Source organism: Nannobrachium achirus, assembly GCF_963921795.1.
Source record: "Nannobrachium achirus genome assembly, chromosome: 8".
Classification (NCBI taxonomy): Eukaryota; Metazoa; Chordata; class Actinopteri; order Myctophiformes; family Myctophidae; genus Nannobrachium; species Nannobrachium achirus.
Genome location: NC_137817.1, coordinates 3682394 through 3705088, shown reverse-complemented (window position 1 = coordinate 3705088; position 22695 = coordinate 3682394). Strand labels below are relative to the sequence as shown.

General features: G+C 44.1%; 1 protein-coding gene across 1 annotated transcript; it reads right to left on the bottom strand.

Annotated features, from left to right (window-relative positions):
- Nucleotides 1–12690: 12690 nt before the first annotated feature.
- On the bottom strand, nt 12691–21287 carry rnf26 (ring finger protein 26). Its single transcript, XM_080731142.1, has 3 exons — nt 20450–21287; nt 18652–19062; nt 12691–13731 (listed from the first exon to the last, which is right to left on the bottom strand). The coding sequence occupies exons 1-3, from the start codon at nt 20999–21001 to the stop codon at nt 13324–13326; spliced, it is 1371 nt and encodes a 456-aa protein (XP_080587268.1). The 5' UTR covers nt 21002–21287; the 3' UTR covers nt 12691–13323.
- Between the last annotated feature and the right edge of the window lie 1408 nt (nt 21288–22695).

Sequence of the window (22695 nt, the reverse complement as noted above, 5' to 3'; positions counted from 1 at the left end):
TAGGGACGCCATTTGCGGCCCGCGGGGGGCTACTGTCTGGCCCCCACCAGCCCCGTCGTTGTCGGGTGGAAAAATCTCCAAATTTGTACGTTCTTTCGCAAAGTAAAGCCCTGCTTCATCATTCAAGGCCGTCTCACTAAAGTAGTGAAAACAGCAGATCTACAAGCACACAACGTGCGAGGCGTTGTGTGCTTGTAGATCGGCTGTTTTCACTAGTTTAAATCATTTTTAAAATGATAAATGCAAAACGAACGGTTTTGGACATACAAGATTTTCACCCGATAACGACGATATCTGAACTGTCGCTGGAGTAGCGGGAATGCCACCGTCGCCCCCTGCAATGCTGTGGCCCTCGGCTTGGTACCCTAGACATGATTCGGCCCTTGGGGGGAAAACTAATTGGGGAACCTTGGCATAGACCCTCTTCTCAGTGGGTTCACACAGCAGTGTCACAGCGACCAACATTCCAAAGATGACACTTCTTTTGTGCAGGAACAGTGGTACGTTTCATGCCAGACCTCCCCCCCCCCCCCCCCCCCCCCCCTCTCAGACTGGAGGGTGAAAGGCCAAGTACCAAGGAGCCATTAACATGACCTGTGACCTCTGACCTGATGGCTATCATCCTCATTTTGGTGGAGCCATCACCAGGAGGCCCCACAGGCGACACACTGGCTTTATTCAGGCATATCACTGCTAGCTAGCTTTTAATTGACACTCAGCGCTGCATGGCTTGAGGTCACTGGTGTAATGATCTCCTATTATCGTCACTGTCGGGCGGAAAACCTCGTATCTCCAAGTTTCAAATGTGTACGTTCTTTCGCAAAGTAGAGCCCTGCTTCATCGTACAAGGCCCGTCGCACAAAAGTAGTGAAAACAGCAGATCTACAAGCACACAATGCCTCGCCGTGCGAGGTCAAATGCTAAATGGTGCATTTATAGCGCTTTTTATCCAAAGCGCTTTACATAGATTGTGCATTACATTCACCCATTAACGCACATTCATTACATTCACCCATTCACACACACATTCATACACCGATGGCAGAGGAAACCATGCAAGGCACCAAACTGCTCACCAGGAGCAACTAGGGGTTCAGAGACTTGCTCAAGGACTCTTCCTTACTAACTCTGGGGGAGCCCGGGATGGCGGGATCAAACTGGGAACCTCACGGTTCCCATCCGGCCACTCTACCCTTGAGCCACCGCCCTCTGGGGTCTTCAACAGGGGGTCCAGGACCCCTTGGGGGTCCTCAGAGTAACTTTGGTTTGGATTTTAGGCCATGCATGCCTTGCTGACTGGTATAGCTCTTTTTTAGTTTTTCGCTTTTTTTCTGCTGTACTTGGAATTCACTTGATTTTATTGAGAAAGTTACAGTATTTGTATTTTTGCACTATACAGTACATAGGCCTATTCTTTAAATATCTCTGTACTATATGTGAAATATGCAGTACATTTAATAGTGAGGGGGAGGGCAGTAGAAACAGTAACAGTGAGAGAGCCAGGGGACTGCATGTGGTTTGAGTCATTTTTTCCCACAGTGCTTCGGGGCAGAGCGGTTGGGGGGAGTCAAGACGTCAGGGTCGTCTCCCGTGGGGTATTAAAGTCCTCTTCGTTTACTCCGCTCTGCTTTTCCCTGACATCCGACTTCCTCTTTTCACTTAACACAATCCTTCCTCGTTAACGTCCCCCACGTAAACACCGATGCTGGGACTGAGAGGCTAGCGGGGTCAGCAGGCCGCGATCACTCACAGGATCCTTTGTTGTTTAATGTGTCTGACATGGCCTGGGTAGAGAGTGTGACCTTAAAGTGCCAACCTGCTGTGAACACCTCAGATTGTGAAACATGGTGAGATGTGTGCTTTGTTGTGGCTATGGATGATGACCCTTTGCTCTTATAGTGCAGTGGTTCTCAACCTTTTCAGGCTGCGACCCCCAAAATAATCATATTTCATAATCATATTTAACTCATATTTTAACCCACCCTGACAATCACTAAGAGTTGAGGCATTACACTTTGTATAACACGGTTCTATTGTGAAAATAGCCGATCTACATGCTCACAATGCCTCGCGTTGCGAGGCGTTGTGAGCATGTAGATCTGCCATTTTCACAATTTCTGCCTCTAATATTTGACAATTTGGCCAATGTTTAATTTGTAATGTTAGAGGCATTAAAAAGCACTTAAATTGTCACTTTAGAAATGTGTAGATACCCTCTATACACTTAAACTTTATGTTGGTTTTGTTTACTGTTGAGTGAGAAAACAATGTTGCACATTAAGTTAATCATCTGGGGACCCCCCCAAAATAATTTGGGGACCCCCCTGAGGGTCCCAACTCCCGACCCACAGGTTGAGAACCACTGTTATAGGGAGATGTCCAGGGAGCTGGATTATGAGAGACATGCAAAAGACATGCATGTGGGTTAGGGTCAGGTGTTGGGTCAAAAAGGTTCACTATGTAGAAAAGATCAAATCCACACACATGGAAAAGACATCCTTTTGACAGAGAGCTGAATCACAACTCATGGTGTCCCCATTTTGTGACTTTAACCATTATATTTTGAAAAAATATAATGTGATTTGATTTTTCAAAATCTTTCAAAACGTTTGGTGCATCCTAATAGCCAAGTTGTTAGGGGCACATAATACCATATGTCCGATTAGCAAGTCCCAGGTTCGATTCCCGGCCTGCTGGATTTTCTTTTTTTTTGGTGCTAGTTTTATCGCTCTGACCTTTGGACACTGCACTATTAGGTTGTGTTAGTAGTTTTTTTTTTTGTATTTCTGCTTGTGTTTGACATGATGGTGAGATACTTGTTGCACTAACTAGCATTGACTGTTATGGTCACTTTGATTTGGGCACTGTATTATATTGATAGTTGTGCTTTAGGACACTTTATGTATATATATTTATATTATTCGTTCCCTTTCTTGATGTACCTTGCTCTTTACTGTACTGTTCTATTTTTTATTTTTATTTTTTTTATCTTTTTCATACTTCCCTGTAACTTTGTAAATAACCTTATACTGCTGTGCTGCCTCTGGGCAACTGATTTTCCCCCTTGGGATAATAAAGGTATCTATCTATCTATCTTATAAACCCCCAAAATCAATCCTCCAGTTTTAAGCAACACAGACATAATCTAGTAAGTAACGCTATATTCACTGCATTCTTTCATTACAGCAGTTGACAACCCTTGGCCAAGCTGAGTTGAGGTTATTTTTAGAGCGAGCGTTGGGAAAGGGGTTGACGTTGTGGAACTGTAAACCACAAGGCTTCTGTGAATGGTCAAGATGTTGGTTGAAGTGGTCCCCAATGGATGTGAGGGTCCCTTCCTCTGACCCCGCATCCTACAGGGTCTCTCTCTCTCTCTCTCTCTCTCTCTCTCTCTCTCTCTCTCTCTCTCTCTCTCTCTCTCTCACACACACACACGTTGTGAGCATGTAGATCGGCTATTTTCACATTATTTATCTGCAGAACCGAGTCACATTAAATGTAATACCTTACAATTCCAAGTGCTTGTCAGGGTGGGGGTCCCCAGTTCAAATATGTTTATTTTGGGGGTCACAACCTAAAAAGGTTTGAGAACCCCTGGTATAGAGCATTAACAAATTCATCCACCAGGGGCATTGACAACTCATTCTTATGACTTCTTATCTAGCCAAGCTTTATAAACTATATATTTTTAAAGATTTATAATAGAAAACAATAATAAAAAAATAAAAAATAGCGAATATTCGACTTTGGTGAACAGTGCCGAATAGTGACTTTGATATTCGAATATTCTAATATTTGGTGAATGCCCTAACTGTTAACACGCACGCACGCACGCACGCACACACACACACAGCACTGTGTCAGTGTAACCTCACTGACCTCCTTCCAGTTGAGGGATTGGAAGCTGTACCTTGCTTCATATTCCTTCCTCATCTACAGTCCAGTAACTGTAAATCTTCATCCACATCCACAACAATAATCTCATGGGTTCTTGGCGTACGTCAGAAACGGGGAGATATAGAAATGAAACCAAATTTGGTCACACAGGACTGAGATGGCAAAGCTTGAAAGAATGCAATGTGAGCTGAATGAGGCTGAAGAGAATGCAATGCTTTCCTGATGGTTCTTAACAAGGCACACAAGGCCATCTCTCAGTTATTTCCCCAAAATATCAATGAATGCATGCATGCATTCTTATGATGTGATAAATCTGCTATTAATATATTTAAATAAATGCATTGTATAATGTGAAGTATTTGAACTGTAGAGTATGTTAATACAATATAATGTATACCAGTAAGACTCCCTAATCGGGAGATAAGCGACCGGCACGTCGCATAGATGCATACACAAACTTTAGAAGGCAATGGTAGCCAATCAGGAGGGAATATGGGAAATGGGACAGACCCATGTTGATGACATGACTTTAGAGATACTGTGTACCGCTTTGCGTGATTTTAGGCCAAAATCTGTAGGAGCAGTGTCCAAAAATGTGAGTATGTTAATACAATATCATTTATACAATCTGTAGGGTAGAATATGTTAATACAATATGACTTATGCAACAGGGGTGGGTGTTTGTCAACCCTGCTCTTCTATTGAGACATTTAGATGGTGTCAAAGGTCATGTCTCGTCTAGACACCCAGGACCTGACATGAATGTTGACCTGGTGGTCAGGATTCCATTCATACCCTGAGCAAGCAGATTTTAGCTCAGTGGTAAAAATGTCGGGTTTCCTAAACCCACCAGGATTGAGTTAAGACCCGCCTCGCGGAAACGTGAGAACTTCCAGGAGTGGCTGAGATCTTTGCCGGACACATGGAGCGTGGATAAGGTCAGACCTAGTAAAGGCATGAAGGCAATATAAAACTTGTAGGCTACTGAGAAAAGCCTGCATTTGCACAATGCACAGCTATTAATTTGTCACTACAGTGCTCAAAATAAACTAGACCAGGTCACCTGGTTGTGCCAGACCCGCAATGAAAACTAGTATGGCACTGAACTAACACATGAACACACAGGATTTTATAGTCTCAGCAACAAAGCGTAGTGAGCTTGTAGATCGGCTGTTTTCACTAGTTTGGCACTGAACTAACACATGAACACACAGGATTTTATAGTCTCAGCAACAAAGCGTAGTGAGCTTGTAGATCGGCTGTTTTGACTAGTATGGCACTGAACTAACACATGAACACACAGGATTTTATAGTCTCAGCAACAAAGCGTAGTGAGCTTGTAGATCGGCTGTTTTCACTAGTATGGCACTGAACTAACACATGAACACACAGGATTTTATAGTCTCAGCAACAAAGCGTAGTGAGCTTGTAGATCGGCTGTTTTGACTAGTATGGCACTGAACTAACACATGAACACACAGGATTTTATAGGCTGAGCAGCTGGAAATGTTTGTGAGCTTGTAGATGGGCTGTTTTCACTAGTATGGCTGTGGGGCAAATGTTTTGCAGCACTGAACTAACACATGAACACACAGGAATTTATAGTCTCAGCAGCTCGTCAGCCAACTCAACTCAGCTGGTCCCGTACAGGTGACGGCACTCAAGGCAATCAGCCGAGCAAGGGAAGGGAGGGGCAGATGAGCAGTCAGAGGCAAACACAGGCACACTGAGGAAAAGAGGGACACTGAGGAAAAGAGGGACCGACCGACCGACCGACAGACCGACAAAGCCTTATGTAGGCCGACCCCCTGGGTCTGGCAAAAAATACTTGAAACTTTGTACTGTGCTTAAAAAAGGTAAAACTTTGTAACTTTGCTAAAGAGAAAAACATACTGAGAAAGCTATTAATGTGTCACTAATGTGCTCAAAATAAAAACTCTTACTAATTATCAGTTAAATTGTTATAGTTTGGATATGGCTTTGGGCATATTATGCTGCGTGTATTATTGTAATGGATCAGTAGGTAGTAGGTACAGTATTGTATTATTGTAATGGATCGGTAGGGCGTAGGTACAGTAATGTATTATTGTAATGGATCAGTAGGGCGTAGGTACAGTAATGTATTATTGTAATGGATCAGTAGGGCGTAGGTACAGTAATGTATTATTGTAATGGATCAGTAGGGCGTAGGTACAGTAATGTATTATTGTAATGGATCAGTAGGGCGTAGGTACAGTAATGTATTATTGTAATGGATCAGTAGGGCGTAGGTACAGTAATGTATTATTGTAATGGATCAGTAGGGCGTAGGTACAGTAATGTATTATTGTAATGGATCAGTAGGGCGTAGGTACAGTAATGTATTATTGTAATGGATCAGTAGGGCGTAGGTACAGTAATGTATTATTGTAATGGATCAGTAGGGCGTAGGTACAGTAGGTACAGTAGGTACAGTATTACTTTGCACTTGAGCGAGCAGCACTAACGTTCATACGCACTTTCATACTTAAGATTATTGAGAGGGGCGTTTCCGCGAGGCGGGTCTTAACTCAATCCTGCTGTAAAAATAAAAGTTGGGAAAACTCAAAATTTTAAGGCAACAAACTTCAGAAAACATTTAAGTTAGACAATCAAACATAAAACTTTAAGTTTTGCCTAAATTGGTTTAGTTGGTTTATCTTAACATTTTCAGTTGCCTCAGCTTTTATAATTTTTGCTTAACTTAAAATTCTAAGTTGACCTAAACTTAAAAGTTTTCTGAAGTTTGTTGCCTTAAAATGTTGAGTTTTCCCAACTTTTTATTTTTGACAGTGTGGTGGGTTTAGGAAACAAAATGTCAACACTTGCCCAGGAAACCGGGTTCAAATCCGGGGTAGAAGAAAGTTACATAGTGTAGCTTAAATGTTGTCTTTGTGAAATAAAATAACGGCCAGGTTCTAAATTATTTTGTGACAGCAAAGTTATACTTGGTATTGGTAGTGCATTGTGTCGCACACTGAAAATAGCAGATCTACAGGCTCACGACATGATGCTCTGCGATGTATCGTGAGCTTGTAGATCTGCTATTTCCGGTGTACGAAACAGCAACAAAGGTGTATCGTGCAACACGGTAGGCTATTTTCAACATTAACCCACGCAACGAGAGTCATTCATTAAACATCATTTACTTTACTTTTTCTTTATAAAAAACACATTCCTGACATTTTATTGTGATTTCCATCACCATTTTAAACAACTGTAAAGTCACTCAGATGACAGTCTGTCTTTCTGTCAGCAGTCCAGTGGTAGGCTATCAGACGACAGTCTGTCTTTCTGTCAGCAGTCCAGTGGTAGGCTATGACAGTCTGTCTTTCTGTCAGCAGTCCAGTGGTAGGCTCTCAGACGACAGTCTGTCTTTCTGTCAGCAGTCCAGTGGTAGGCTCTCTTCAGTTCAGATCAGCCACCAACATTGTCTGAAAGGCATTAGGATTACCTGAGAGGAAAACATTGGTCTGGAAACAGTCTGGTCTCTTGAACAATATCATTCAAAAACAAACCTTAAAAAAAGGAGGAAGATTCAGAGCATTGCCATTACAAACCAACACCATGATACAGAACACCATGATGATACAGGGCATATTAGGAGAAAAGCAGTAGTTAGTTGGGGTCGACGAAACACATCACCTTTGGTTTGGATTCTCTGCCAATAAATCTAAAGAGAATCGATCACTTTACATTTACAGAACATCTCATACTGTAGCAAAGTGGATAGTGTGATAACCTAAACGCAAGTAATAGGGGGACTATTTGAATAACGGATATAAAAAATTAAAAAAGCACAACGTACAACTCAAAATCCCTTCTTCACCCATTCCAACAAAAACAAGAAATTAATGAATTTAATAAAATACAACATAATATCAAATATGGCACTTTCATTTTCTGAATAATTGATTCTCCAAAAACCCCCACTGTATAATATGAGTAATAATGATGCAAATGATGTGCTGTAAACATTGATCAATGAACACAAATCATTAACATTTAGTCCCATAAACATATGGTCATGTTCAACTTCCTTGGTGAGTGAATGGTCATTTTACATTGCAAAGAAAATACTTGTTACAATTGAGGGAAAGCCAACCATTTGTTTTGAATGCCTTGGGGTAGTGAGTGGCTGTTCAAATGTCAGTAGTGGAATATTAAAATTAGCCCTTTCAACAGAACTGATTTATGATAAAGACACATTTTGGACCAACTATGATGACCGGCCAAATATTGACCACAAAATATATTTATACACGTTTGGTTCCTGACATGCCTCCATATTCGTCACTGTCAGGCAGAAACCTCGTATCTCCAAGTTTCAAATTTGTACATTTCTTTGCAAAGTAAAGCCCTGCTTCATCATACAAGGCCATCGCACGAAAGTAGCGAAAACAGCAGATCTACAGGCACACAACGCCTCGCGGCGCGAGGCGTTGTGTGCTTGTAGATCGGCTGTTTTCACTAGTTTAGATAATTTTAAAAATGCTAAATGCAAAACAAACGGTTTTGGACATACAAGGTTTCCACCCGACGACGACGATATGAAAAGCTCTAAACAGTGAAGCTACAGAGAAGGTTAAGGTGGTCACTATTAAAAGAGAAAGTACGAAAAAGGAACAGAAAACAAGACGAAACAGCATCAGCTGTAACAAGAGGTCCCTTTGGGATAGCTTTGAAACAAATTCATGAAATGCGCTGTTACACAGAATGTTACACCGCTGAACTGATTGTGTTGAGCTACTCGTCAAGGCATTGTGCTTTACAACGGACACGCAGGCATCTTCTATGTGTGTAGGAATAGAAGTGTCACGCTTAAATTTATGCTTTGACAAAATAGTGTTGTGCAACACGTCGTTTGACAATTACGTACTTTCCACTGAAAGATGTTTCTGTCAACGTGAGCATTGAGCGACATGAAGCCTTGTTGTTGGGCAGAAACCTCTTATATCCAGATCTTAACTGTGTGTTTTTTCATAAATTAACGCCATACTTGATCATACTACAGCAGAGTTCCCCAATTAGATTTCCCCAAGGGCCGAATTATGTCTAGGGTACCAAGCCGAGGGCCACGACATTGCACCGCTACTCCAGCGACAGTTCAGATATCATCATTGTCGGAAAGAAAATCGTCTATGTCCAAAACCATTAGTTTTGCATTTATCATTTTAAAAATGATTTAAACTAGTGAAAACAGCCGATCTACAAGCACACAACGCCTCGCGGTGCGAGGCGTTGTGTGCTTGTAGATCTGCTGTTTTCACTACTTTTGTGCGACGGCCTTGTATGATTTGTGAAAGAACGTACAAATTTGGAGATACGAGATTTCCACCCGACAACGACGATATACTAGTGTTGTTGCTGCTCTTATACCACCATTATTACTGGGGTTGGTGTGGGCCAGGCAGTAGCCCCCCCGCGGCCCGCAAATGGCCCGCGGGCCGCCTATTGGGGAACCCTGTACTACATTGTCAAAAGCATCAAAAGTAGCAGATCTACAAGCTTTTTTGAGCTCGTCGATCGACTGTTGATTGAAACCTGAACCGTCACAGTTTTGGAGATACTCTATGGGGCCTTTCCACCAAAAGAACTGCGGTTCGAGAACCAGTGCCGTTCCAGTTTCTTGGAAACTTGATTTGTTCTTGCGAACCGGCTTGTGTTTTATACCAGATTGAACCGGAGGAACCAAGGATTTTGTGGTTCCCGTTCCGAACCACCTTTTACGGTTCAGAACCAACTCCGGTTCTCGGGTGTAAAAGCTGACCTCTGGTTCATCCCATAGGCGGGAGAGAAAGAACCAGAACCGGTACTTTGCCGGTCAAAACGCCCTATTAGTCCAGTTTAATATGTCCAAACATGAAAGGTTCGTTCAATTTTTCAGGGGATTTTGAAAACGATATATTTTTGGAAACTTCAGAGTATACCTCACATGCTACTTAAAGAAGATTTTTTGGTGGTATTTTTTTCCTTTATAGTATAGTGTATAGTGTATTCAGATTTTGCAAATGGAATCATGGATTTTCTGATTTGTTGTACTCTGAAGTTTCCAAAAATATATAGTTTTCATAATCCACCGAAAGATTTAACGAAATTACACAAGCGACTTGACTATATGAGGTTTCCACCCGACAGATAGAGACGCGTTGTGTTTTACTCTCTGCTTGGCCCGCTGATGGCAAAGTATTCTTAAGACATAGGGTGGCTGCAGTAAACATTTCAGCATCAGGGACAGAGCTTGTTATGCTTCTTTAAGGGCCAGGTATTTATTTTAAAGATGAAATGCACCCTTCTACTGTGAAGGGTGCCGATTGGATCAAGCACACTTTGGCGTTGACCCAATCAGCTGACTGTATGGACCGCATACATCTCTATGAGCCATAACCTTAAAGGGGAAGGAACTCTATACTATAGCAGGGGTTTTCAAACTTCTTTGACTCTAGGGCACCCCTGAGTTACACTGTTAATGTTTTAGAATCTTACATCCTATCTGAGAAATATCCGTTTCCATCAGAACTGACTGAAAATAACCTTATACTTGACGCTTAACCACTTGAACACCAGCATGCCTATTCTGGGGGGAAGGTTCACCAAAAATAGCCGATCTACAAGCTCACAACGCGTCACAACGCGTCACAACGTTGTGAGCTTGTAGATCTGCTATTTTTGGCAAAGAGAGTTGTCATAGATGGAAAAAGAACTGATCAAGTACAGTGCAAATCAGGTCAGTTTTACTAAGCATAGTGAAGTGATATTGATGTAGTGATATTGATGAATTCCAAATATTATCAAATTATCTTGCGGCACGGCACCCCAGGGTGCCCCATCACTAGGGCTGACCCAAAAAATTCGAATATTCGAAGCTTCGTTCGAAGGCACGGTATTCGAATTTGAAAAATAAATTCGAATAATCGGCCGCGGCCGTTTGTCCTTTGGGGGGGCCGCGTGCCTTAGCTTGCATGCGCCTCGCTCCACTCTAGCGTCACCCCCTTCTCACACACGTGTTAACATTAATAACAAGCCAACAGCAACGAGAGCATGCATGAAGCCATCAGAATGGTCGATGATGAAGGAAAAAAAAAAGAAAAGACAGCGCGCTGTCACATATACACCGACATGCGTTTGGCACCGAAATGTGTGACACCAATGTAACATCACCCAATGCAACTATGCGATGCAGTCACACATTTCGTTACCAAACCATTGTCGGTGTAACATGATCCATGCATGCGTTTGCTGTCTTCCACTCGCTGACAGACACACAACTCAACGCAAGGAAACAAACAGCGAAAATTGGATTTTACAAAACGGACCCCGTCAGCGTCGATCCCGTTTTAAAGAGGAAAAAAGAGCTTAAAACCCAACTTGCTAGGGTTACGTTGTCGTGGTGTTGATGAAGTTTATATCGGATCTGCTGCAAGCTCAATAGTCGCGCCCGCATAGAGTAGGCTACGTTGTCTGAGCCTGACCATCAGCTTTCGGTTGATGAGTGTGGAACTTTAATTCAGACACACTGCAGTGCAATTATTTACTATAAAATCTACTATTACATTAGCGTGTACAACACCTTGGGACTTGGGAGTTAATCTGTTTGTTATATAGGGCTCGAGTCGCGCTGCAGTGTTTGCTGTTGCAGCCGCGCTTTGTTACATTACTGACGTGATGTGATTATGTCAATCCTACTTGTCCTGCAAAAACACCTTTCTTTAATGTAGAAAACATTCGTATCTTCTTCTTCCTCGTTGTATTGTTGTACTATTTAATGAAAATAAGGAGCATTATTATGAGGAAAAAACTGGTGTGTTTTCCCTTTTAAAATTGTGTAAATCGCGCATTTTTAAACACATTTCCTTAACGGTTATCACTTATGTAACCGATAAACTTTTGCTCCCTACCACCCCCCCCCCCCCCCCCGGTCGCCGTCATCGAAGCTTCGAAGTTCGAAAGAAAGCTTCGATTAAGCTTCGATTATGAAAAAAGTAATCGAAGGTCAGCCCTACCCGTCACCTACTTTGAAAACCCCTGCTCTATAGGCTGATTTAGTGCATTAATTTCTGCATAAGACTGGCCTATCTGTGATGTTAAGCAACACAGCCGCAGCCAAATTAAATGAATAAATGGGTGTGTTAGATATAGCCATCATGGGTATGCACTGGTCAATGAATGCACATTCATAAATCTAAATCTCAACATTTAATTTGATTATCTGCAGCTGTGCTGATCATCATCACAGTGCACTTACTGTAAGTCTCATTTCTGGTAATTTCGTGCTAATCAGTCTAAAAGCGCCACATTTTGCACAGATGTAAAAACATTCCTTGGGCTATAAAATGGCCCCAGAAAACGATAGTTTAGTGATTACTCCTGTATAGAAAGTCGATGGGAGCCCAACTTGATTTGGCGACTGTGGCGACGCCGGAGGTCAGTTTGCCTTAGCTATTAGAGCATGCCCTGAGCTACATCTGTGCAAGATTTGGCGCTTTTAGACTGATTAGCACAAAATATCCCTAACGAACGCCCCCGACTATCATGTAGCCAGCCATGTTTTTACTGCTTGTAGTTTTTACCCCCCCCCCCCCAACTGGAAAGCAAACTACAAAATCAGACCAGGGTTTTATCACCCTTTAAACCACTTCAGCCCTATAAAATGAATCGTATGACAAATAGCAAAAAAATAACAAATCTACAAGATTTGCTATTCTTGACAATATGATGACACGCCCCCAAAATAGGGAGGAGGCCAGTTTGAAAGTGGTTCAAACCAAAGCGTCTGTGTGTGACTGATAAAAACAGGTAGTGAGGAGAGGATTAACACTGTAACAGCGGTAGCTTTTAGAACCCCAGTGAGTCTTAATACATTCATGTTCAGCTCCTTCAGAGTACTCTCGCGTGGCCAGACTGTTGCCTCCGCGATTTGGGAAATGCTCCCGTCAACAGTCTGGCGCACGGAAATAGAAACGATGAGTGCGAGATAAAGCGGATGTGACGCAACCGCTCCCTTGGTGCAGTAGCAATAACATGTCCTACTGGAAGCGTTATGTCTCCTTTCAACATTTCTGGGGGCGTTATTTCATCTTTCTCTGGTGTTATTGGTGTTACCTCCGTGATGTTTTCAAACATTTTCTTAAACTATACACCCATAACAAGAATAGGCCGCTCGAATGACTTTGTCTGAGCTATTGTGTTTCTGTTACGTTTCCAGTGGGACTAACAGTTCAGTGCAGCACTGGCTACTTCCGACACTCGCCGTTCGGGAAGCTGCCGTTCCAGACTCTATATAGCGTTCGGAGATTGTAGGAATAGTTGTCTGGCTACGCGCGACTACCTTCAGAGGTACACGTCCATGGTGTTGAGGATCATGTCCTCTAGAGGTACACGTCCATGGTGTTGAGGATCATGTCCTCTTCAGAGGTACACGTCCATGGTGTTGAGGATCATGTGTCGGCACAGCGGGCAGTTCTGCTGGTAGAGCGGCTGGCGCAGCACGATGTTGGTGCAGTCCCGGCACAGACACAGGTGTCTGCATGGCAGCAGCACCACCGTCTTGGTGCAGTCCTGGCAGATCACGCACTTCTTCCTCTCCTCCTGCTCCTTCAGGAGGCTCAGCAGGCTGTGGGCCGTGGTGTCCTTGGTGCCCGCAGGCAGTTTCTTTAAGGGCCGGTCGGTGCTGGAGCTGGGCAGGACGCGGTCCAACAGCTCCCTGCGGCCCCCCTGGCCGTCCCCCGCTCGGCCGTCCGGCGGGTCCCTCCTCGGACCCTCGTCTCCCCCCGGGTCCCCGTCGCCGCCCACTCTGTCGTCGCCTGCTTCCTCCTCCTGAGGGGAGGGGGGGGGGATATGGAAAAAAATACAATATCAAGATATGTTTTTTTCCAAGCAATATCACGATAGGCGATCTTATCACGATTCTGTTTTATGTTGGTTTTTAAGGTTATTTTTCAAGTTACTTAACAGTACAACCTCCTACAAGGTAACACAAACTAAAAGAAAAAGGAGTAACAGACCATTTAGACCAGTGGTCCTCAAAGTGTGGCCCGGGGACTGTGTGGATTCCTTTTGGGAGGTCTAAACACCTTGTTAAGGGTTACAAGGTATGTAACTCTGACAGTATACTAATGACACCAAATGGACCCATAAAGTCTGTGACATTATACAGTTTGAGAACTACCGATTTAGACCAAAATGCAGGTTTAAATGGATTCTGCTTAATTTGAGGGGGAACATGGGGGAACATGTTCCCCCACCTCTATATTTGGATTGACCTTACCTGTCAATCAAAATAGTGCCGTTTGGTCATTTATGTTTTCATCCTTACAAATAGAGACCTTTTGGCTGCAGCATTTTTTTTTTGTTTTACTTTATATTATGTTTTTGTTTTTCTGATGTGGGGCTTCATAAGTGACACAGTGAAACACAATAGACAAGCTATACACATACGGTATACATGATGTCATACAATGTGAATATGACAGTTATTCAGATTGATCATTCCAAATTGATAAATCGAGGCTTTTAACCTTGCTCAGCATGTTACTGAATCTACACATGAGCTTGGGCATACGTTGGACCTTGTAATATCTTATGGGTTATCAATTTCTAATCTACAGGTTTGTGCTCCAGTCAAGTCTGACCACTTTCCTGTCACTTTTGATTTTATACTGCCCTGTGATATTTCTAAATCATGCGCTCCTGTACGCCAGTGTCGTGTACTAAAGCCCGCTACAGCTAGGCTTTTTTCGTCTGCTTTTACTAGCGTAGCCCAGGCTGACAATGGTCCCCCCGTAGCCCTAGACACTGAGCAACTTACTACTACATTTCTGTCCACCTGTGCCAGCATTCTGGACAATGTTGCGCCATTAAAACCTGTGCGCCCCAGACCTATGTCTGAGCCCTGGATAAACGACACCACGCGCGCTGCCAGGAGAGAGTGTCGGAAGGCTGAGCGCAGGTGGAGGAAAGACAGGCTCCATGTGTCACACGACATTTTAAAGGAGTGTTGGAAAGAATATCAGCGCACTGTTAAGGCTGAAAAGTCAAGGCATTTCTCTGACATTATCTCCAAAAATGTGGATAAACCGCGTGTTCTCTTTAAAACAATCGACCAGTTGTTAAATCCTGCACAACCCACTTGTTTGGAAGCATCTTCTGAGATCTGTGAACGATTTCTTTGCTATTTTATAGACAAAGTCACTACCATCAGAGCACAAATATCCCCCCCTGCTTTTGATCCCTCCATGGCTGTCACCTGCACAACTGTATTTAACCATTTCAACCCTGTATCCTTCTCTAAACTCAGTGAACTGGTCATTCAACTCAAAACCTCATCCTGTCCCACAGATGCTATCCCCACTCACCTCTTTAAGGAGGTCTGGGAGGCTATTGGCCCTAGTGTCCATAACATCATAAATAGCAGTCTGGCTTCAGGTGTTGTACCAAGTTATTTCAAAGAGGCAGTTGTGACACCATTAATTAAGAAACCCAATCTGGATACCTCAGTTTTAGCAAACTACAGACCTATTTCAAAAATGGTAAATGGTAAATGGTGCATTTATATAGCGCTTTTAATCCAAAGCGCTTTACATAGATTGTGCATTACATTCACCCATTCACACTAGAGCCCGACCGATATATCGGTCAATTCGATATATCGGTCGTTTTGGAGGTATCGGTATCGGTATCGGTGAATTATTCCACCGATACCGATATATTTTTTTTTTTTTTTTTTTTTTTTTTTTTTTTTTTTTGGACCCCATTAAATCTAGTAAACATGATTTCAATCGCGATTTTGCATGTTCCACCCCCCATACAACCCCATCTTTCATACAGGGCAGCCATCTTTGCTTACATAACATGAAACGTAAAACATAATGGCTATTTTCTCAAGAATAGAAAGAAACAAAATAGCTCGCACTCACAATTATTTTATTTAGCAAACAGCAAATATAATATAATTGGAGCTACAGAGAAAGTGAGTGCGAGCTATTTTGTTTCTTTCTAGTACTACTGCACTGTCAGTTTTTAGCTCAGCACCAAGAACAGGAGGATGTGCGTTACTTTTTCTCTAAATATTTTCTCAAGAATGCCTGAACGGATTTCCAATCTGATTTTTTTGTTTGAAAGCTGTGAACAGCCTGCACAAACATGTTGCATGCACTGTGCATGGGCGTGCATGATCTGTGCACTATAAATTACATGGAAGTCTATGGAGATTTATGGCAGGGAGAACCCAAAGAAGGCATATTTAATTGGCAGTAACTGAGTTAATTGTCTGTAACGTGTCTGCGGATAGAGCATGAAACCCTGAGTTATATAGGCCTATGTGTGGGCAATACCAGAATTATCCAGCAGAGTGCAGTATAATAGTCCAAGATGCAAGCCAACACTACTGGAGCTGCTGCCTCTCGTGTGTCGTTCACTCACCACATGCACTGTCTAACTCTGATTTTTCATGTTGCGGTGGAGGAAGGTGTGTAGGCCTATGTGAAAATCCACAGAGAAATATAGATGTCTGACTATAGACTATAGAACTTGTGTTGTTTAATTGCTTGGCAATGCATTTACGTTTGGATAAAAGACACATATTAATTCATAAACGAGACAAAACACAGCAGAACCCCCAAATTAAAAGAGTATTATTATCCAACAAGCAATAGAAATTGATAACTGCGACCAAACTCAAAGTTTGACATGAAAAGCACAAAAAAAGCAATAATCTGACCATTTATCCGAGGGGCGAGCTGTCAATTAAATGATCTTAAATGAATAATTTTTTTTTTTTACAAAACATCGGTATCGTATCGGTATCGGTGCTCTAGCACTCTCCAACATCGGATATCGGTATCGGTCGGAAAAAATGGTATCGGTCGGGCTCTAATTCACACACACATTCATACACCGGTGGCGGAGGAAGCCATGCAAGGCACCAACCTACTCACCGGAGGCAATTAGGGGTTCAGAGTCTTGCCCAAGGACCCTTCGACATTAACTCAGGGGGAGCCCGGATTCGAACTGGGAACCCTTCGGGATTTATACCCTTCATGCTCTAATACCAGTTTCTCTACCCCTGAGCTATGCCGCCCCTATTTCAAAGCTTCCATTCATTTCAAAAATCCTTGAAAAAACTGTTTTATTTCAATTACAGTCTTTTCTGCAGGTACACAGCATTTTTGATGTTTTTCAATCCGGGTTCAAAGCGTTTCACAGTACCGAGTCAGCGTTGCTGAGAGTGTTCAATGATGTGCTCTTGACCACTGACAAAGGTGATTCTGCAATCTTATTGCTTATAGATCTATCGTCGGCTTTTGATACCCTGGATCATAAAACCCTAATCTCTCGATTAGAGCATTGTGTTGGTGTCAGGGACACAGCTTTAAAGTGGTTTTACTCCTACCTATCTGAGAGATGTTTCTCTGTAAAATTTGGAGATTTTGTCTCATCCTCTGCTGCCCTGTCCTCGGGAGTCCCCCAGGGCTCGATTCTCGGGCCGATACTGTTCTCCTTATATCTTCTCCCCCTGGGACTAATCTTTAAGAAACATGGTATCTCGTATCACTTTTACGCAGATGACTCCCAAATATATATGCCCCTAAAGAAAGCAAGTAATAGCTCCCTGACACCTCTCCTTGACTGCTTAAACGATATCAAGGCTTGGATGGCCCTTAACTTTCTAAGCGTAAACGAAAGTAAAACGGAAGTCATAGTGTTTGGACCCAGTGGTCCTGGTGCGGTACCCACGGACCTGGGTTCCCTGCAGCCCTATGTCAAGCCTGTTGTCTCCAACCTTGGCGTAAAATTTGACAACATGCTCAAACTTGACAAACAAGTTAATGCCGTGGTCAGGTCCAGCTTCTATCACCTGAGGCAGCTCGCTCAAATCAAGTCTGTTCTGTCTTTCGCTGACTTCGAGCGTGTTATTCATGCCTTTATTACCACACGGTTAGACTATTGTAATGCACTGTATGCCGGCTTAAATCAAGCCTCCATGGCTCGCCTGCAGCTGGTCCAGAATTCTGCGGCACGTCTCCTAACTGGCACCCGCAGGCATGACCACATTACGCCTATTCTAGCCAGACTTCATTGGCTCCCTGTTCGCTTCAGAATAGAGTTTAAAATTTTACTTTTTGCGTTCAAGTCAATGAAAGGTTTGGCACCTCAGTACCTCTGCGAACTCATAGAGGCTTATAACCCCCCAAGGTCATTGAGGTCTGAGGGCCAGCTGAAACTCAAGGTCACACAGACGACCAGACTAAAAACCAGGGGTGACAGAGCCTTCGCTGCTATAGCCCCCACACTATGGAATGCACTCCCCTCCCATGTTAGACTGGCCCCCACCATAGACTCTTTTAAAGCTCGTCTTAAGTCCCATCTTTATACCTTGGCCTTTAATTCCACTTGAGAGTTTCTGTGGTCTGCTATGTTTTGTTTGTTTTCACTGTTGTTTTTATTTTGAGTGATTTTGCTGTTCTGTGTTTTTATGGTGTATTTTGCTTATGCTTCTCTGTGCAGCACTTTGTAAACCTCGGTTGTAAAATGTGCTATATAAATAAAGTGGATTGGATTGGATTGGATAAATTGACTACCAGTGCTCTGATGGCCCACATACAGTATATGTGCCAAATGTTGCTGTTAATATTATACTGGGTGCGTACATTTAGGTAGCGGCCGTTTACGCACGCAGTCTGGGATCCGGCACCTATTCATTGACACATTAAGCACTGCATATGGCCCATATCCTACCTCGTCCCCGTCCTGGCCGTGCAGCCAGGTCCTCACGGTGAGGCCCAGACGGCTGCTCTGGTGGGACAGGCGTCGCCACAGGCCCCTCTCCAGCAGGTAGAGGCGGCTCAGGAGCCTCCGGAGCTGCCGCGCCGCCACGGGCAGGCGCCGCGCCGCATCCCGCAGGTCCCGTCGCAGGGCCACCGACGCCCGGCGCAGCGCGGGCACCGAGTCGACGCGCTCGGCCGCCCGCCGCGCCGCCCGTCGCGACGCCTCCGGGTTCAGGTAGGCGGTGGCGGCCGCGGCGATGGCCACGGCCAGCAGGAAGCCATAGACGTTCAGGACGAAGACGCTGACGAAGACGTGCGTTAGCGAGCCCAGGAAGTCCAGCAGCAGAACGCAGGGAGCGCACAGCACGTTGGTGGTCCCCACCTAGTGAGGGGAACACAAGAACCAACATGTAGTATTAGTAACACACAGCACGTTGGTGGTCCCCACCTAGTGAGGGGAACACAAGAACCAACATGTAGTATTAGTAAGAACACAGCACGTTGGTGGTCCCCACCTAGTCAGGGGAACACAAGAACCAACATGTAGTATTAGTAACACACAGCACGTTGGTGGTCCCCACCTAGTGAGGGGAACACAAGAACCAACATGTAGTATTAGTAAGGACACAGCACGTTGGTGGTCCCCACCTAGTCAGGGGAACACAAGAACCAACATGTAGTATTAGTAACACACAGCACGTTGGTGGTCCCCACCTAGTCAGGGGAACACAAGAACCAACATGTAGTATTAGTAAGAACACAGCACGTTGGTGGTCCCCACCTAGTGAGGGGAACACAAGAACCAACATGTAGTATTAGTAACACAGCACGTTGGTGGTCCCCACCTAGTCAGGGGAACACAAGAACCAACATGTAGTATTAGTAACACACAGCACGTTGGTGGTGCCCACCTAGTCAGGGGAACACAAGAACCAACATGTAGTATTAGTAACACACAGCACGTTGGTGGTCCCCACCTAGTCAGGGGAACACAAGAACCAACATGTAGTATTAGTAACACACAGCACGTTGGTGGTCCCCACCTAGTGAGGGGAACATAAGAACCAACATGTAGTATTAGTAAGAACACAGCACGTTGGTGGTCCCCGCCTAGTGAGGAGAACATCAGAACCAACATGTAGTAGTAACACAGCACGTTGGTGGTCCCCACCTAGTCAGGGGAACATCAGAACCAACATGTAGTATTAGTAAGAACACAGCACGTTGGTGGTCCCCACCTAGTCAGGGGAACAAAGAACCAACATAAGAAAATCTGCAATGTAAATCGTTAACAAGAAATTTCTTCAGCAATGTGTTTCTAAAGGTGTGTAATAATATGTACTAAAAGATTGAAATTCAACTCCTGGGGGAAACCTCATAAAAAACTGATTAGTGTTTGTGTCCCATTAACTTTACTATACAGGAAAAAAATATATACAAAAAAGAAATATGCTTTAAGTAGCATGTGAGGGGTCAAACTAGGGGTTTGTCATAATGCTGAATGCATTGCAAGCATTTGTTTTGCACGAAAAACATTCCGTGGGCTACAAATGGCCCCTACAAAACGGTGAAAAGTGATGGTTCATCAGTCACTAAACCATCGTTTTGTGGGTCAGTTTTTAGCCCAAGGAATGTTTTTCATGCAAAACAAATTTTACCTTTTAGTACATAATTATTACACACCTTTAGAAACACATTGGTGAAGACATTTCTTGCTAACGATTTACTTTGCAGATTGGTCAAATATCTCATAAAGTCCCCTTACTAACCAGGCTGCTGTAGAGGCAGGTGAGCAGCGTCAGGGCCAGCTCCAGGACCTTCTGCAGCGGGCTGGACACCGCCTGCCACACGCCCAGCAGCGCCGAGCACAGGTTCTGCGCCGCGATGAGCACAAAGTTGACCACCGTGTTGACCAGGTAGACGGCCAGGCTCACGGCGATGTCGCAGCCCTCCAGCACGGACAGCAGGGCGCGGCACGCGTGCTCCTTGCCGCGCAGGAACAGGTGCGCGGACAGGTAGCCCGCCATCTTCAGCGTCTCCACCAGGCCGCCCAGCGCCAGCGTGCAGCTGGCGAGCAGCGCCAGGGCGCCGTGCGCCAGGCCGGACACGGCGGCGCCCGACAGCATCGCGCCCACGAGGAGCAGGTTCCACAGGTCCAGCAGGCAGTGGGCCGTCAGCACGGGCAGGTTGTTGACGAAGGTGACCAGCGCGATGACCGAGCGCATCAGCGTGTGGACCACGGCGAAGTTCAGGTCCAACAGGAAGGAGATCAGGTCGATGCATCTCCCTATGGAGGAGATGAGCAGGTTCACCAAACCCATGATGATGATGCTCTAAGACAGCTCGATGCTTTGCTCCTTAAACAAAGCAAACCCTCTGCCTTTGGCGACGTGCCTGTCAGTCCATGAATCCAACACCCAGGAGGACTTCCAACGTAAAAGACAAGGTCTTATTTGGGATGTTCCTTTTTAGGCAGGGTGTTTTAACTGTCCTTGCGCTGTACTACATTTCTATTGTTATGACTTCACTCCGTTTTTGTCTAATAAAATGTTCAATTCAATTCAAAAACGTTTCAATAACAAGAAGCCAGCGACAGATTTGGACTGATCACAGCTATGCCAAGAGATAGTTATTATTGAGCTCTGACATATCATCAATCATCATAATCATGCAGGTATTATTATTAGTCATTAATCCTCAGATTCCTCACAGAAGCACCAGGGCAGTGCGGTTGAACCCATAGAGTTATAAGAAGAATAAGTTCAACAACGTTAACGTTCGTTGCTCAACGGCTGTTTTGTTTACGTTCAAATGTCCGTCCTGTGGGCAGACCGTTGCGCATGGCTTTTCACGCGGCCAGCGCTCCTAAACGGTGACCGTCCCTCCGAGCCGCAGCCCAACGCACACCGCTGCGGTGATCCATGCCACTGTGTCCGCGGTAACGGTCAAAACGAGGCGTTAAAACGACGATAAGCCCGGGGTTGTTGGCTGTTGTTGTGTGGTGGCCGCCATGCTTGTTTTTCCGTCACTGGAGGATTTGATTTGAGTCAGCTGACCCGTGTGCGCTTCCAGAGGGTCACTACTGCGCGCACGCTGCGCAACGTGAATCAGCGCAGGGACTCATGTACTGCGTTTGCGTGACTTTTGCGCAACGTTCATCACCGATATGATATGACAAGGCAAGGGTCTTCAACAGGGAGTCCAGGACCCATAGGGGGTCCTCAGAGTTACTACAGGGGATCCTCCAAATCTATGTGTGTGATAGAAAACGTTTTTCTTCTTTTTTATATCAACCACTCGAACCCTATATCGTCCATATTCTGAGAAATTTAGCCAAAAATAGTAGATCTACAAGCTCACACTCGGCAAAGAGGTTATAGAGGGGAAAAAGAGCAGACAGAAGTACAAAGTGAAATGTCAAGTTATGTATTGACTGTTCAAGTGTTTAAATATCTGAAAACACAAATTGACATGAATCAAAATACACTGATGATTGTGCTGTCAAAAATTCAAACTACGGAATCTATGAAAATGTTGTGGGGGTCCCTGCTTCTCAATTAAAGGGGAGGACCACCCATTTTCAATATTGAAATATGTCATTAATATACCTCAGAGGAGTTGTGTGGAAATAGGAACAAAAAAAGTTCCCCCCCTTCTGTGTTGCCTAGAACTGGAGGATTGATTTGGGGTTATTGCAGGCAACACAGAAGAGGGTGAACTTTTCTTTTTTTTTATTTCCACACAACTCCTCTAAGGTATAGGCCTATTAATGACATTGCAAATGGGTGGTCTTCCCCTTTAAGCGGCCCTTGGCCAAGTTGAAGACCCCTGTGATATGATATGATATGATATGATAGGCCTACTAGCCTACATTAATCTGGGGGTCTTGTTTGAGAATTACTGGTTTACAGCATTATAGGATAAGGAAACCAGACCAAATAAAATCAACTTTAGAAACAAGCCTAAAAAAATGCAACCCACAACTACAAAAATATATTTAAGTGATTTTACTGTA